At 45.9% G+C, this 18,464-nt stretch overlaps 1 protein-coding gene across 1 annotated transcript; it reads left to right on the forward strand.

Annotated features, from left to right (window-relative positions):
- Window positions 1-6,152: 6,152 nt before the first annotated feature.
- On the forward strand, window positions 6,153-18,202 carry LOC120844472 (tudor domain-containing protein 1-like). Its single transcript, XM_042291600.1, is given in 4 exon segments — window positions 6,153-6,188; window positions 17,237-17,440; window positions 17,442-17,670; window positions 17,673-18,202. Coding segments are annotated over 4 exon segments (999 nt in total).
- The last annotated feature ends 262 nt before the right edge of the window (window positions 18,203-18,464 follow it).

The following is an 18,464-nucleotide window of genomic DNA, read 5'->3' on the forward strand; positions in this document are numbered from 1 at the left end:
CTAACACAAAAAAATAGCCCCGTAAAAAAAAAAAAAAAAAAACAGTTGACAAGAGTATACCACATGCTCTTTATTTCTCAATATTTCAACAGGTGCTCATGTGGGGAATGTGTCCCGATGGAAGGAGAGGAAGGCTCCATGTGCTGCCAGGAGGTAGCAGCCATAATAGCAAAACACAAAAGCAAGCGCTGCACAACAAAGACGCCTAAATTCAAACATGCTTTCCTGAATGAAGCAGTTCTTCGAATAGCTCTGGCAAGTAGAAAGCACGACGGGTTCAGGCCGTCCTACCCAATAAAAAGGTAAATATAAAAATTCTTCAAAACAAAATTGTTTCTAATACTCTTTTCCTCACTCTTCAGCCAGATGCAATACACAGCATACAGACAGTTTGCATTCCTTACATGGAAACGCCTGGGAAAAGGGAACCGACGGATACTCCCCAGCTGTGTGCTCCACAGGATAAGGTGCAAGTACCCGTCTGACGACGGTACCTACACTGGCTTCAGACATTCTTACTAAAAGTATGAGGTATGTAGTTTTTTTCTAAAGCACCAATAATAAGCTATGTGAGAGAACAATAGACAACACTTATACACCATGTGTGAACCACCACATGTTGGGCTCACAGAAAGGTTGAGTCACAAAATACCGTCATTCTTGAACACCGTATTTTCTCGAAATGTTAAGATGCTCATACAATTCTAAATAATGTGTAAAAATGTTTTTTCATCATCCTGTTTTATAAATTTAATCACCTTGAGCATGCATTCAAGTGCAAAATATTTTCTGTTGAATCTGAAATAAGTTCATTCATTTGTGTTTTCTATACATGACTTGCACGTACGTCAGTACGCCCCTCTTTCTGGTAGCCAGAGGCACCTCGTTAACACAGCGGAAACTGTGATCCCACAGAACCCCTTCTCCCAAGTCCGACCCTCCTTCTGGTGGCCAAAAGCATCTTGTGAACACAGCGGAAGCTGCCCTTTCCCCCATTACGTTTGGTCAAGTGACATTAGTGCTAGCTGTGTATATGTGTGTCACTACTGCTTTGCCCTTTGTTTCAGGCCGGGGGTAGGGACCCGTCAGGCTGCAACCTTGTAGATTATTTCCCTCGCTCACTCGTCACGTCTGTGATGGTGTGGCGACATAAACTGATCCGATTTGAAATGCTAAGGGAACAATCGGTGCTAAACATAAAATGGCGAGATAACAAAAATTTTAAAAGAGGAGAATGAGCAAGATGCAAGGTTGTGCCTTTCTTATTGACACAGTCACAGCTGGACAGGTACTATTGAAGGTCCTGAAGTTAGCTGGGTGCACATGATGAGACTTGGAGCACGCCATCAGGAGGCAGGAGAGGTCGCGGAGGAATGTGGGCCTGTAGGAGGGAGTCCCCCCATCTTGTGGAACCCAGACACCGCAGCCACACCGGCAAAAATCTTCCAGTGTTTGTCCGAGATGGGTACTGAAGGGATAAAAGAGACGAGCTTCACAATCCTGCACCTTGTTCACAGTGTATGAAACAAACCTTATTTGTTAAACCTTGTCTTGTGCTTTTGGACCAGCTCCACCTTTGAAACCTTCCTTGCAGAGTTGCTGAGCGGCGGTGGGTCGTCAGCAGTCATGGCAACACAGGCACGGAGTGCCTTGTTCTGCATCACCTCCTGGACTGCCTCAAGGAGCCTTGCTATGTAGCCTGGAAGAAATAATTTAGTGCAACATAATGTGGTTTTGTGTTTTTGATGTAAACCGATAAACCCCGAAAAGTAATCAGAGTCAGTTTTATCGCAATCCGTCAATACAGAAAAACCTCGAATCGAAGCTGTCCTTCTATCAGAAAAACCGATGCTTCACTCAAAGGAATCATAACCTACAGCTTTATCTTGTCCTCACCCGGAACCACGCTCACTTTGAACTGCCTGCCTGGCTGCTTATTTCTTTCCGAGAATTAAACCCTCATCTCATTTACCTCTTTCATCGGTAGAAATGTTTTTCAAGTACATATCAGGGTCATCCACGTGTTCGCTGGATGCTGAGATGTCCCATGCCTGTGTTCAGAGTGCTTCAGCATAGGCCTCAGTAAATTCAAATTTTTGTTTCCAACACAAAAAAAGACACAGAAAGACATTGAGTCTGTGGGGGGAAAAAAACACTCCCATATTGAAAGAAAAGTGAACTTTGAAAAAACTAAAACCCTAAGCAAAATTCGGTGGCAATTGAGCAGCCCCATAGAGCAGTGTTGACAGTTACTCCTGCCAATACTTTTGTGAACGTTTTAACAGAATCGATATCTTTTTTCTACTTGCTTCAATTGAGTCCTTTTTTTAGGAAAATGGCAATCTATATGGTTCTAATCAATCAAATTGGTACAAGTTTTTCTCGCTCCTATGAAGTCCCCTTCTGTGGACATGACAATCAATGTGTGTATGGGGCCACCGGCAGTTTGTCCAAAGACAATCCGTAGCGCGTCAAATAGTAGCAGGGCAGTTCGTCTTAGGCCTATTCGTGGTGGCGACAGCTCGTCCAAGCTATGTCTTGCCGTCCTATTTTTATAGAGCCGAGAATATTGCTCCCAACCTAAAAACCTTGGGTGAGGCACTCTTGACACGAATGTTTTGGAGTCTCTAGAATAGCTAGTCGAATCGCTGTTACTTTCGCAATAAACATTGTCTGACTTCCCAGGACTCCAACAAAATCTGAGTATGAGTTGTTTTAATAATGAATCGGAATACAGCGGCAAATATGCAAGTTTGTGTCAATATAATTTGCAGAGCAATGTCGGTTGTGCGTCACCGATTATCTGGCTGTTTCTGTAGTCGCTCAAGAAAGAGCAGGCACAGGCCGAAATGAAATTAAAGGACCCATGAAACGAATTTCGGGCTGGAGTAAATCAATTTATATTGGGATTTTACTAATAGCACATCGTTCAGTGGGCCAAAAGAACAAAGCTAGAAAGTTAGAAACCTGACTTTCGCAACAAAAATTTGCAAAATATAGCGGACTATTTCGTACCTCCTTCCCTTCGTAAACTCTCTGCCTTTTCACTGTGATACATCCGCGGACCCCGCAGCGCGTCACCGGGCTACTAGCCACCATAACCGGGCCCCCGCAGCGCGTCACCAGGCCCCAAGCGCACGTCACACGACACCGGACCTCACTTAATCCCTTTACTCCTAAGCTGACATTGCGATGGAAGCTACGCGCTTGACGGACCAATCAGCCGCCTCCCTTTCATCACCTGCCCTCATTCTCTGCGGGTCAGTATGCGCGAGAGGGCGTGATCACGTGGGAAATGTGTGGCTGGCCCAACGAGCACGTAGCTTCCACAGCACTGTCAGCTTCGGGGTGAACGGGGTGGGGAAAGCAACTAGTCGGAATTTTGAGCGACGGGCTAATCTTCTAGGGGGACAATGGCTGTGTCCGGGCTACACAAGCGAGATTCCGAGCAAGAGGGGACTCTCTTCTTTCCGACTTCTTGAACTGTTTGGTACAATGCGCGATTTATGAGTTGAGGAGCTAAATCTGCTGCCTGCTCCGGAGCGAAACCTTCACTCCGGAGTTAATTGGAGAAACACGGCCACAGGAAGGTGGAAGGTGAAGGTCCATTCAAAGAGGTCGGAGCAGGCAGCAGCATGTGACTTCACACAAATGGTAATGTTGGTGATGCTGCCAACCAGCTGCCAAAGTGGAGTGGTGTGCCCCCCTTAGGTGTAATAAGCTTCCAATTTCAAAAATACTGAGAGCAGAATAAGTTCCTCGGCTACCAACGAAAAAAAAAGGGAGGTGCCTCTTGTGATAAAAATGCTTGAGAACCTGTGAGCATAAAGATACTCACTCTTTCAATGGCTGGGAAAACGTGAGTCTGCTGCAAGTTAAAGAATGTCCTGCAGCATACTGTTTGGACACCAATGCTACTCAGGATCCTAAGTGAGGCCTTAGGGTTGCACCCTGCAAACAGGATTCCTGCAGCGATCAGCAGATTTAGCAGAGGCTGCTGGTGGATCACGTCTTGATTTATCCAGTATCCCCGGTGATCAGATGGGCACTGCGTGTAGACTTTCACCACCGTTCCTTCACACTCGATGTTGACTTGGCAGCTTGCAAGGCATTCTCGGCACACCGCGAAGAGCTCCCTGAAGTGCTTTTCTGCTACCAAGAATATGCGGCCGCAATCAGCTGTAGCTTCTGCTTGATTGGAACTGCAATGCAAACAAAAATAGAGGTTAAAAATTTTAAGATGCCCTTTGAACCTCACTTCACATTCAAATCAAAGTTTTTCCAACCAATTTTCAATTTCAGACTTCAGCATGTACGTGAAAGCTTCGAGGCTGCAACACCTGTGAAGATGTGCAATATCTCAATAAATGAAGACGTGCAAGTTTCAACCTTTCGGCTGTAATATATCAAAGAGATTATTGGTGAGGTTATCAACTGAAGTAATATTTGGGGGTTTTTACATGCCAAACCAGTGATGGGCATCTGGCACCGCCAAGTGGAGGACTGAGGATTCATTTTGACCACCTGGGGATCGTTTGAGGTGCAACCGAAAGCTCGGTCTTCTCCGCAATAAGCCCCGTCAGATTACGGGCATCTTGGCTGGGATTTAAACTTGCTACCTGGGAATCTGTAGGCCGGCGCTTTGCATCGGAGCCACCGAGGCGGCTAGGTTATGAACTGAGACTTCGACATAGCTCCATTAATTTTAGTGATACCCTCCGCCGACTTCTTGCTTCATCTGAGAGACAGACCCTTTGCTTCTCAATGCTTTCTAACACAGTGCAAATACAATACAAACAACAGTAAAAGATAATATAGAGGATGACCAAGCACATAGTTCACAAACTTTATGATATGCTTCTCTGGCAGGCACATTTTTCACTAAATGGTCAGACACTCTGACCCGCTGACACGAGCCACCAACTGCGGCACACACTGTGTGACACAGAGCGAACAGGCTGTCAGTGCTTTATATTATTTTACTTCAAAAGGGTATTGGTGGACACTAAATTTTATGACTTAGGCTAGAACCACAAATGAGTACTTTCTACCTCACTAGTAGTTTTGATGACAGCCTTTTAGCTGTACAAGAAATCATAAACAGAAAGTACCGGCAATCAGTTGTTTGTGCTAGCAGTCTTGCATTATGTATACAGACTGGTCTCTTGAGAACATTCTCCACAAAACAGTAGGCTTATGTCTGAAGTGATTTTGTCTTGCTTGAACTTGATGCCTTTGGTTCATACCTGTCTTCACAACCCTCAAAGGGGTCGTAGTCATCACTGGAGTCATAGCCCTCCCCACTGGACTCCCCTGTTTCGTCAGGGTCTTCGTCGCTTGTCATGTCATCATCGATTGAGGGATGGGTTGCACAAAAGCTGCTCTCAGTCTCTGTGCTTGCATCAGCACACAGCGGACTGGCTTGCACTTCTGAAAAAGAATAAAAACATTTATGAAGATATGGTAAATCTGAAATTTTGAACCTCTTACACACACAGGGGTTCATTGTTATTGATTAGTTTTTTCTGTGGCGAGGACGCAGCTCATACTACAAGGTAACGGGACATATCAGACAGCATCAAAATTGCACCATCATGGTGTTCATACTGTTCCTGTACGTGTTCTATCATCAATGAACCTATCATAAACAGAAAAGGTCCAGTGACTTGTGCTCTTGACTCGTCCCTTTAGTTTGTAGTGTCGGCTGCGTCCGGAATCAAGCTGAAACCAAGTATAAAATTGCACACTCAACCAGTTGCGAACCCGAGCCACAATTTGGTGCACAAGCTATTCTTTGGGAATACTGTAGGTACTTAAACTTGCCCCAAAGAGTATATTCGATTGGCTATTGGGAAGCAAATAACAAATACATCTCTCAGTGGTAAGTATGCATGCACCAGCTAGTGTACTACGAATTTAAAAAAAAAAGTTATTCGGAAAAACTTTTTTTTTTTTTAGCTGCAGCCAGGATTTCACGGTCCCAACTGAGGTGGTGGTTTCTTTTATATAACATTGCAAGAGTGGGATGCTTAGGATTGAGTTGTGGTGAAGAAACACTGTTCTGAAACCTCCTGGTGCAATCTTCCCTATTGTTCGCCGGACGTGCCGTGTCCAATGTGCACCAATGTTGGTTGTATTATGATGACCCAAGCATGGACTGTCACTTCACAGACATCGCAACCTACAAAGTAATAGAAAAAATGTTGTGGTGCATCGTTTATTTTAGTCTCGGGGTTTCGATTATAATGTTTCCTGATCAGCTTGCCTGTATTTCTCTTCTCAAACTTTCCAAAGAATTTTTTTTATGCGCTATCATCGATCGGAATGGTCTTCCCCTGAACATGCGCCTGCATACTTCGCCCTTTTGATGTTTGTTTTGTGAGCTCTCTTTAGGCAATCATAGTTTTTATTGCTGCCTATTCTTTATGCAATACCTCTAAAAAATTGGAGGCGAGGGGTATTTTTAAGGCACTAAAAAAAATGTTTGGCTATTCTTCACTTTCTTGATCTCATGATATAACTGGAGTTATTTAGTGCTTGCTGCTCACATTTCTTACTCGTGCGGAGCTCACTGGAGTGAGCATGACCTTCACTGTACAGCCATGCACCTTTTCAAAGGTGAAATGCAGTTGCATGCTTTCAGTCAGTGTCACGTCTATACGCTATTTCACAAACATCTGTAGTGAAGACAAAGGCATGGGCACAAGCATGTGGCTTTAGAAAGTGCCTCTTACAAACAAGTCATTGTATAAACAAAAGCATACTACCGAGCTAGGCTTGCACGCCTATGCCTTGCACACCTATGCCTTTGTCTTTACTGCAGACACTTGTGAAATGGATTATAGGGTTGGGAGAGCAAACAGAAAATATTTTGTCTGTCTCAAGGCAGGAACAGTATCACCATAGCAAAAATGACATACCAACGGACTTGACTGAAGCTTCAGTTTGAGTAGACCGAGATGTCATCTTGGGCCGCACTAACATCTGTATACCCTTGTCATAAGTGTCAACTTGTGGACCGGGGTGTTTGTCATCATGCCCATGTGCACGCGGAACACTCAGGTCTAGGAATTGAGGCTCTTCGTCTTCTTCACACACCGCCTCAATGCCGTTCAGCGTCTCCGTCACTGAACAAGTGAAGTCAGCACCAACAGTTGAAGAGTTTGGGGGTGCTGACGGTGCAGAAAGGAGCTCAGAGATAACCTGGGAAGAGGAATGGGTGTTACAGTCCATTTTACAGTTAATCCATTTCCCCAAAAAGTTCAAAATTGAACAAATTACATTACATGCATTTGTTAGTGTTGTATTTCGTGCTGTTGCATAGGATTTTTTATGTAAATCAAATTATAAAGTCTAGTAGGGGTATGTCCAGATAAGCAAAAATGTAGTTCCATTTTAGACACAGATGAGGAGAACTGCCGGCCAATGAAGAATAGAGACGCTTTACACACGCGCCAAATTGCAGCCGCCATTGCTGACCTTCTGTTGTCTTACCGAGATGCCGAGCAACTGAAACGGTAGTTGACGATCGTCTACAAAGGCCGATGCTTTAGAAACGGACACAGTTGAATCTAATATGGCAATAACCTGGCCTGCTATGGTAATGATAGAGTGAAATAAACATAATAAGAGGAAACAAAAACTGAAGGTCAGTTATGGCGGCGTCCATGCACAGCTGCTGCAAAGCGTCTATATGCTTTTGGCTCTGCGACCATCTTAGACGACAGTGAGGAGAACCGTAGGCAAATGAATATACTCTTTTGACTATGGGACCATATGTTGCAACACTGACATTTCGCTTCTTAGACCATAAACAGTAGTTTATACACCCCCCCCCCCCCCCCCAGAATTTTCAACACGAAGTATACAAGCCTATGGTATACAGGCACCCAAAGCCCTCCCAGAAATTGTTTTAGCCTTCCTCCAGATTCACGAGTCTGGACAAATCCCTGACCGTGAGAATCACGACAATTCCAATGGTGTGAGAATAATATGAACAGAGGTTGGCTATCAAGCTACTAAATCCCCACTGCGTATAGCGTAAAACCCTTACTGTTCGCGAGCTAGATATTCGCGTCCACTAAATTTTGCGAATTTTATAATTCGCGAAATTTAGTGGACGCGGATATTTATTTATATTGTCTGTAGAGGCGAATTCCAGCCTTTAAAATTCGCGAAATTTAATGGTCGCGAATATGACCCCGTTGCTCAATTCGCGAAAAACCAGGGCCTCAAAAATAAAGGGTTTTACAGTAGTACCAAGTAACTTGCACGCTGCCGCATTTATAAAGGGGAAATCTCGCATGAATGCTTCACCACGAGAAGCTTTAATGTTTACAATCCTGAAAATTCCGACTCGCTGACTCCGGGATTTAACGCTTGCCCAAAAGGCTAGGATTTCCCACAAGTCTTCTTTCCACGTGCAATTTCGATGTTTACAAATGTCACATTCGTGAGGTCGAGCACTTTACTAAGGGGGGCACAGGCGCTAGCTCAAACGAAGCTCTTTGGCAGGCTACGCGCTCCCGCCTTTTAAAATAATCCACGAACCTAATTGCACGCTTTCGCAGAACGATGAAGTGGCAATCCTTACCTCGTTTCGTCTCCGTTTCGCGTAAGCTCCTCGGATTCGCTGAGGTGCCTGGCTCTTATGTCGGAAGATGCTCGGAACTGCGTCGCGCTTCAGACGAGCATTTTTTACACCCATGCCCATCTCATTCATAAGTCGCACTTTGTCGTCGTAAGCTCCAACCAAGAAATGTTCCGAACACAAAACGCTGTGCTTGTTGGGTACAAACTTGTCCCTTCGCATGGCAAGAACCCATTGCTTCGACAGTTCGGAGTCCGCGGGAAAATGATGAAGGCGCACGGAGCAACCACGTTGATATCGGTTTGTGCAGCCGACGGCCGCACAGAAGTTCGGCATGAGGTGATTGAGGAGTTTCAGCGACGGTGTCACCACCCTGGCGGCCGGTCGCCGAAAGAGAGCGAGGGAGATAGGTTCGCTGGGCGTTTGTGTATACGCGTTGGCCGGGAACGTAGGCTTATAAACTTCGGCAGGAAGAATATTACGCGGCTCTAGTGTTTCGGTACGAGCAACAGAGGTGACACGATCTGCTACGACTAGCTACGACCACCCGCCGCAGCGATGCAGGCGTCGAAGGAGCGCAACCTGTGTACTACGCAGTCAGTCGCCATCGCCCGACGCAGGTCGTTTGGCATTCAGGGCTTTTTGCCCCGGGTTCTTCGCTTGTACTTGGAACCGAGTATTATTTCCTGTGCTTGTGTATGTGCTCAGTGGCTGGATATGGACCTCACAGAGCAGAGTTCTTCAGACTCAACAGCGACTCAAAGTTGACGGTGGAAGGGCTTGCAGCAACGCCAGCAACGCTTTCGGTTGGTGCACAGGTGCGACGACTACACGGATAAATTTTAAGATTGCTGCTAGCAAGGTGGGCCATAGTCACTTTAGGTTGACACGATGTTGAGTGTAAGTACTCCGTGCAAAGGCGAATCTATCGCGTTTCTAATCCACCTTTGTTTTTGTTGTTTTTAGCACGCACGACCGACTGCTAAGCAAATGCTTCTGTACCGATCACGGAGGGAATGTCTTCGGCCTTACATTACGGAACGCCCAATAAAAAGTCATATTCGTTCAGCGAGAAAACTTTTCTTTCGAGCGACCTTCTGATCGATAATTTCTCCCGTACTTAAGTGCTTTAATCAACAAGATCGATTAAGTTTGCTTCCCAAGTTAGGACATTTTTGTGCCACATGCGGCACTAATGCTTGGCACGATGTATGCCACTGGTGGTATTGTGAATTTGTTTACTTCCAAAGCTAACAGTGTGACAGGTGTGACCATTCAATTTGCTAAAAATGTGATGATATGGGAATTTCGTTGCATAACTAGCGTTTTACGCTTAAGATTGAGAAGAAACATGCTCATGTGATGATGCATGTCTACAGCATAAGCTTTGCAGATCCAGAATGGATGTGCTATAGGCTACAGCCTCATGATTTTTAATGGTACAAATTGGTGATTACACGGCAATAAATATTGTGGTGAAAAACTGCCCATTGAGTCTGTGAGTTTTGATCGTGACCATTGGTGTGCTGTTGGCAAATTAGGTAATGGCACACCTTTTCCCTGACCATCTGGCTTCAAGGGACATTGCATCTAGATGTGCTTAAATATCTTTATTTCAAGGTTCAGTGGACCCTTCTGCATCATTACAGGAAGGCAGTCTCAAGCCACAAGAAACAGCAGTGAATATACAATGCATAATAACCGGCACCACTGTCCAGGCGTATAGTCCGCAGAAGCCAATTTGAGCTTAAAAATGTTTTCGTTTTTTAGATAGTTTGCATTTGGTGTATAATCCGCAGGGTCCGATTTCCGCGCCCAGTGCATAGTCCGCCAAGCTGGTGCGTTTCGTCTTCGTGCTTTTTTTCCTGGGTGGCATTTTCTTCAGACGTTCTTCGGCGAACGCTATTGAGCCTGATGAACTGCTCTTGAGGCCCGTATCTAGCCACTGAGCACACACAAGCACAGAAAATAACACTCGGTGCCAAGTACAAACGAAGCACCTGGGCGGAAAGCCGTGAATACCAAACGAGCATCGTCGGGTGACGGCGATTGACTGCGTTGCGCCCCTTCGACGCCTGCATCGCTGCGATGGGTGGTCATAGCTAGTCGTAGCGAGATGATCTTCACTTCAAGCAAGAAATCTTGCCATACGCCATAGTCAAGATATGTGTGCAAGTGTTCGACGACGAGGGCTCTCTCACGTTGGCGCAGTTATCAAGAAAAGTACATATCGACAATGTTGCGTGTTTGAGGCTGAAACTATGACGCATACTTATCTAAACCTAAATTTATCGGTCTGCGGCAACAAACATTTTCGTTGACGTTGGTTAGATGATGTAACCGTTCAGGCCTCGCATTGAATGGTGTTGCGAACCCTTCGGTTGTGTATGAAAACCTATTTTTGCCCTAATAAAAGACATTTTCAAAAGGACACGTGTCTTCTGCTGATACATCAAATCAAATCAAATCAAAGTTTATTTAACATCACCAAGTACAAAGTACTAAACAAATGATGCAAGGAGCTCTGACAAAAAGCCGCAAGGGTGCGGCTTGACTGGGTCTGAGCCCCCTCTGCATATGCATAGTCCCATTGCAGTGTAAAAAACAAGCAAAAAAGATTCGGCAACAGCACTGGTAATAATACTCAATAACAAACAAGTAACGCTACATCAGCATCACTTACTAAACATTAAACAATCAATGCACACGAAGAGATACAAGGTGAAACAATAGATCTAGATATATAAACTGCATGGAACATGAAACACTTATATTTCTAATTATCAAGTGAATTTAATAAAAATGGTAATGTGTAACATAAAGATTGATTTCCGTAATTCGTACGTGCATGAGGAATGATCCATGCTTCATTGTGACGTGTGTTATAAATGTTAGTGTTTCTTGTTAATCTAGATAATTGTTCTATGATGTTGTTATTTAGTTTTTTGCCGGCATAGTACCTCTTGAGCAGTATATCATTATATAAAAAGTTAACTGGACGTACCTTAAGACTTTTAAAAAGTGGTTCGGTATGCGCATCGTAGGGAGAGCCAGTGATAACGCGCACGGCTTTTTTCTGTAGTAAAAAGAGTTTAGTAAGGTTTGACGTGGTTGTAATCCCCCAAACTAGGTGGCAGTAGTTGATGTGAGAAACAAACAGGGAATTGTAAATAAGCAATTTTATATTAGTGGGTAGGAAAAACCGCAACTTTGTATGAATACCTACGACGCGAGAGAGTTTATTAGCAATTATTTCAATATGTTTGTTCCAAACTAAGTGTTCTTCAAATACAACTCCTAGGCTTTTAACTGAGGGCACAACATCCACAGTTGAAGTCCCTATCATGAGGGGGTTCTCAATACTTGCTTTCTGATTTTTAGGTCTGAAAAGTACAGCTTTTGTTTTGGACTTGTTAATAGCCAGTGAATTCAACAGGGTCCATTGGTTTAATTTATCGAGAACATTATTTGCATGATTTATTAATTGTTTAATATCGGAAGAATTAAAAAATAAACTGGTGTCGTCGGCATACATAACAAATTGGGTACCATTATCAATATTTATTACGTCATTAATATATATATTGAATAACAAGGGCCCAAGAATGCTACCCTGGGGTACCCCGGATTGAATCGCTTTGATATCTGACACCTTGTTGTTTATAACAACTTTCTGGAAACGAAACTGAAGATAACTTTTCAACAAATCTAGAAATACCCCTCGGAAGCCATAGATATCGAGTTTTTTTAGTAAGGTAACGTGGTTTATTCGGTCAAAGGCCTTTGAATAATCTACAAAAATCACTAGTGTTAGCAGTTTGTGTTCAATGGCATGGAGAATCAATTCTTTTTGTGTCAGGAGTGCTGACTCGGTTGAACGACCCTTTCTGAAGCCAAATTGAAAGTCTGTGATTATCCTATGTTTTTCACAGAAAGCAGTCATTCTATCATTAATTAATTTTTCTAGACCTTTTGAAAAAACGGGAAGAATTGATATTGGTCTGTAATTTGATAATTCGTTTTTGTCACCCCCTTTATACAAAACGCTCACCTTCGCTAACTGCATACGCTTTGGAAATACGCCGTGTATAAATGACAGGTTATAAATATGTTCAAGTGCAGGACAAATTAGATCTAGGACGTACTTAACTGGACGAATTTGCAAGTCATCGGCGTCACAACAGTTACTGTTACGGAATGAAAGAAACACGTGATAAATTTCTTCAGCATTAGTCGGTCCTAAAACGCACTTTCACGGTTTCCAGCTTTTAGGTATTCTAAACTACGCGGATCATATGTACTGTTAGCCAGCGATACAAAAAAGTCATTAAAAGAGTTAGCTAGCGCCGTTCCCGATGTTGCTTGGCCATTTAAAAGTAACTCTTGAATACACTGTGAGTGTTGCTGGCCACGACCAAGCACTGTATTCAGTCTTTGCCACGTAATGTCACTTCGTTTTAGTATGTCGGCATTGAACAGGTTGTGAAGATAATTCCTTTTTGCATTTCTAAGAAAACTAGTCACTTTATTACGAAAAACTTTGAAAGCATGTAGATCATTTGAGTTTCTTGTCTGTAAAAACCGCCGATAAAGAGCATCTTTTTGTTTTATTAGTTTTAACGACTCGTTCGTTATCCATGGTTTCCTTGACTTTTTGCTTCTTGATGCCTTGTGACGAAATAATCTTACATAAACCGACTTAAACAAGGTTAAAAACGTGTCGTACGCTTCATCAGGGGTAGTTTTACTATATACTATATCCCAGCATATCTGTGCGAGTTCATTGCGAAATTGTTTTAATGTTAGTGGATTAACGTCCTGAAATGTAAGAGTATGAATTTCTTTATATGATTCAACTATTGCGTTTTGAGTAGTCATGAGAAAAATGGGCAAGTGATCGCTGACGTTCACCCCGATAACACCGGATACTAGTTTTTGAGTGTCTATATTTTGACACCGGATACTATATTTTTGAGTGTCTATAAAAAACAGCCCATCCGAAAGCCCTCATTGTAACAGCTATCTTATCTCTCAATTTTCTGCCGGCCACCCCCGCGTTGAGACATGCAACGTGACTGGCACTCTCGCTATCGGCACGCTTGAGAACAAGAGCGCCGCGTGTCGCGATTTTGCCGCTCCGGTCATCGGTCACTTGTGCTACTCTTTTTCCGTTGCAGCTGTACCTTTCTTTGGACCCGCGTACTTTCGGTTCAACTTGATGACAGCTGCACCAGCGCGAGAGCTCACGTCGAACACTGGCACACATATCTTGACTATGGCCAGATTTCTTGCCTTCGAGTGGCTTGAACACTTCATCTGTATCATATCACGGTAGGTCTTGGTTGAAACGATGATCGTCTCGCACACGACAACAAAGAACGACACACTTTGTTTTATTTATACGCTACCGGCTTACGGGCGTCGCAAATCTGTCCCCCTTTTGTCCGCCATGTTGGATCGATCGGAGCGCCCCCTATATTTGCTGAAACTCCTAAATAGCAAGCTCGTTCGCCGAGCTGGCAACAAAGTCCACAGCAACACAAAAAGGTGAAACTAAACTGAACAAACGCGATAAAAGAAAAAATTAACAGACCCGAAAAGAAACTAAACAATTGAGCAACAACGACGCACGACGGGAGCCGAGCAGCACAGGCGAGGCGAGAAGCCGCAGGAGCGAAGGTACTTTTGTGACGTCGTCATACGTCATGCCTTTCCCTTCTCCTTTTACTTCCCGCTGCCGCGGAGAGGCGTGGTTTCAACGCATCTTAAAAAGCGTCTTTTAAGGTAACACGGGCATGGAATAGAATACTTTTTGCGATGCTCGTGATGTTTGAAGTTCGATTAAAAAGAATCAAGTGTTTTTCATCCAATTCAAAACCGCTTCAGCTTCCCTTTAACGTGCGTCACGCAGTAGTGAAACACGAACGTGTGCCGGTACGATGCCTATCCAGATGGACATGGGCAGGGGTGGGAATTGAACCCAGGATTTCCTGGGCTCTGCATCGTGAGCTTTCGCTGCACGTGCTCCTAGCTGCGACGCATTAGCGCACTAGGCCACCGATACCCCTCTTCGAGTTTTCATATAGAGCATATGCGATCGCGGTCTACCTTTCAAAGTACGATTTTCACGAGCCCGTGTTCAGTACGATGCTCATCCAGATCAAACAAGAAAGTGTTTGATCTCACTAGATATGTAAATATATTTACTCACCTGATACTTCAAAACAGAGCTTGAATTATTGTTCTAGATGGGGATAACTTGCTCTTTAGTGGGATTCGTGAAGCTGCTTGTCGTTGTTCCTTATAAACTCAAACTAACGTGTCTTACCTTTATGTATACGGAAGACCTCGACCTTTCGTTCGTGCTACCATCATCGTATAGAATTCGATGTAGGTCTTATTGAGAGTGACGAAGAGCGAAAACAGTTTGTTTTGTGTTCATATTTTATTGTGCGATTCCACCACGCCACGTCTCAAGCCAAAGAGTGGCCCCGCGCAGCTCGCTTTGTAAGCTTAGAATGCCTAGATTTTAGAGAAGTTGCAACTCAAACTGAATCGATTTTGGGTTGATCACGTACTTTCTGAACGAAGGGGGTCTCTACGCTCAGCGCCTTGTCGCGCTGCTTATCGTAGTCGTACGCGGGCAGATTTCACTGTCCACTGCCTACCGCACCAGCATTTGGCGTTTTGGGACACCTGCGTTTGATTCCTATGTTGTTATTATAGTACGTTTCATCGTAGGTCCGAGCGGAGCCGGAGCTTCGAGCACGAGCATACATCTTTGGACAGTGCACAGATAGCACGAGCGCGCATGCAAGCCAGGAGCGCACAGAACAACGGGCTCGCACTTCCAGTTCTGACTTCGCTCGCACATAATGTGGAACTAAGTATAAACACTCACGCTGCAAAGCATTTGCATCGTGGACGCCCACGGCGGACGCTGACCGCATCGAAAGCTAGCCTCGTGAAGCACACGCCGGAGCAGATTAGAAAGCAGACGAACCCTCGGTGCGCTACCCCACAGCCTCGCAACGGTGTGCGCAAGGCAGTCTGGGATTAAACGCTTCTTCCGGCTTCACTCAGGCTGACGTCATGCCGGGTCCTGTCTGTTTAAACGTCCTTGCACTCACACGCTCTGTTGGCTGTCAGTCAATTGCGCACTGCTCTTTATTTTTTTTTTTTTTTTTCGAGCTACGAACGTGGGTTTTGACAAAGAAAGCTGAGCCGGGGCGGCCGAAACGCGCGCTTCGACGCAGGAATCTTCCAAATCCACCCGAAGCCGGACCTCTTTGGCCTTCCTGACGAGGTGATGGCGGTAGCGACGTCGGCGACTTCGTCGTCGTTGTGAACGTTGTAAATGAAGACGGCGGGGGGGGGGGGGGGCCGGGCGCGTTGGGGGGCGGAGTGAGCCGCGGGAGATAGACAGGCATCAGGAACACCATTGGCAGGTGGCGTGTGACGCAGGCACGTAGCCAGGATTTTGTTTCGGGGGGGGGGGGGGGGGGGGGGGGGGGCGCCCATGACAAAATGCTGTATGAGGGGGAGGGGGGAGAGGAGGTCCCATCAAAATGGAAGATTTCGGGGGGGGGGGGGGGGGGGGCCGGGCCCCATGGGCCACCCCCCTGGTTACGCGCCTGGTGTGACGTCAAGTCTGACGAGCACTGACGTCAAAGAAAAGTGGAGGAGACGAGGAGGAAAGTCGGGAATTTGGCTTGGCCGGTGTCCAAACAGACATACGACCGACGACTACCGGACGCTTCTCAATTTTCACGATTTTTGCAGGAGTCGTGTGGCCTGACGATTTTTGTAGTAGTCTCTTTAACAGGCCTTAACGGAGGGTGCATCTTTCAGTAAAATGGTGCATGTGCGCCTGATGCATCCGACTACAGCCTTTTTTTTCTTACAGAACGAGACGCGCGAGCGAGTGGGAGCTTGGAGCCTGGCCAGTTCAGTGCAGGCAGCTCGCAGGGACAGTCGAGAACAGTAAAAGTGAGTTTATTCTGATACCTGCCTCGCTGGTCCTCCTTGCGGGCGAGCAGTGGCACGGAACCCTACATTTCTTGGCGCTCCATGCGGGGCCCACTGCTCTCCTGCAGGTTGGACCACAGGCGTTTAGCCCGTTTTAGACATTTTTAGCCGCGTTTCTCCCGTTTTGACTTTGCCCGGCCCCTTAGGCCTACGTGGCCGTTCGATCAGGCTCCGGCGACCGGACGCCATCTTTGCCATCCTCTATCGCAGCACGGCTCTTGTGTATATTTCTTTGTGTGTTTTCTTTTGTTTCGCTTCGTTCTCTTTTTTGTGTTTTTGCCTTTTCGCGATAAGCCGCCGCAGAGGCACCACAGGGCAGGGCGACGACCGCAGAAGAGCCTGACCCGATGTCGACAGACTTGATGGCACGTGTTGCCAACCTCTGCGACTCGGTTGTGCAACGCCTGGCCCAAGGACCACGACCCCAGGTCCCAGTCCCGGTGTACATGGGCCACGACGACCGGAAGTCTGTGGCCGACTTCCTGGCCGAGCTGGCGGCCTAGAAGATCGCCACGGGCGCCTTGGGCGACTACGTCCTGGCACGGGTGCTGCCCATGGCGTTCCAGGCGAGCGCCGCACGCTGGTGGCGCATCGTGGCCCCGTTCCTGAGCTGGGGAGATTTCCGGCAGAAGTTCCAGGACGAATTTCTCCCGGCCGGGTACCAGTCTCGAATTCGGCGAGAACTGGAGCGCCGGACCCAGCACCCGGACGGGGACAGACGATCCTGGAGTGGCCACCGCAGACTTTGCTGTGAAGGACGAGAGTAGGATATGCAAGTTCTTCAGCGCCCAGGGCTACTGCAGGCAAGACGAGTACTGCATTTTACGAGCACGTCTTGGGTGTAAAGAATTTTATGATCCTGCATGTCAAGGAGGAAGCTCCCATATGCTTGGCAACCCTCAAGCTCTCCAAGGAAGGCAGCACAGTATTGGCACAGGTCTCGCATGCAGTGAGCCCTAGCAACTTCCATCTCGTCTTTCCCTATGGCCATAAATCCATCCAGAAGCTAATTGAGAAGGGATCGTCAGCTTCCAAAGAGAGATTTGAGAGTCGTAGACCTTGCAAGTGGCCTGCAGCTGTAGCTCTTTTAATGAAGACAGGCTGCTACATAAATCTGAAGGTGAGCTGATAGCCGCCAGAAGCAGGGACAAGGAGCGGTGGTATCGTGCAAAAGTGGTTGGCCTTAACACCGAAAGGAATGCTGCGAGAGTGGCATTCCCAGACTTCGGAGATGAGGATTGGGTGTCTGCAAGCTGGGTGAAGCCGCTGGAAACGCGGTTCCTGCGCCTGCCCTTCCAGGCTGTGCAGGCGTGCTTGGCCGACGTGGAGCCTAAAGTTAGTGACCGTGAACATACCTGGAGCACCGAAGCATGTGCGGCTCTTGTGGAGTCTACGGCGGGAAAAGACCTTCTCGCTGAGGTTGTCGTCTATAGCGAGAACCTTATGCAAGTCAAGCTGTACTTCTGCGAGTCTGGGAAACTGCATTCTGTGAGCAGTTGCCTGGTAAGCAGCTGGCAGGCGCAGTTGCTGAAACAGCAACGTCAAAGTGGTGCCTCCGGTAGGAACATGCCAAGTCCGGCTTGATTGACAGCACCTGTTTCATAGAAATAGCAGATCCTTTGTACAGCGCAAAAAAAAAGCTAAATAGAAAAGTTGTTTAATTCTTGTTTCACAGCGTTATGGTAAAACTTTTTACTTCATAACTGCCTACCTTCTCTGCTTTCACTTTTTCTGAATATTCCTTCAGTGTTGTTTTAGTTTTGCATTCCTTCTTTTGTGTTATAAATAAATGTTATCAAATAAATTTATAACATTTAACCCAACCAGGCAGACGTCTGCCGAAATG

Source organism: Ixodes scapularis, unplaced genomic scaffold, assembly GCF_016920785.2.
Source record: "Ixodes scapularis isolate PalLabHiFi unplaced genomic scaffold, ASM1692078v2 PGA_scaffold2__306_contigs__length_199485367, whole genome shotgun sequence".
Taxonomy (NCBI): Eukaryota; Metazoa; Arthropoda; class Arachnida; order Ixodida; family Ixodidae; genus Ixodes; species Ixodes scapularis.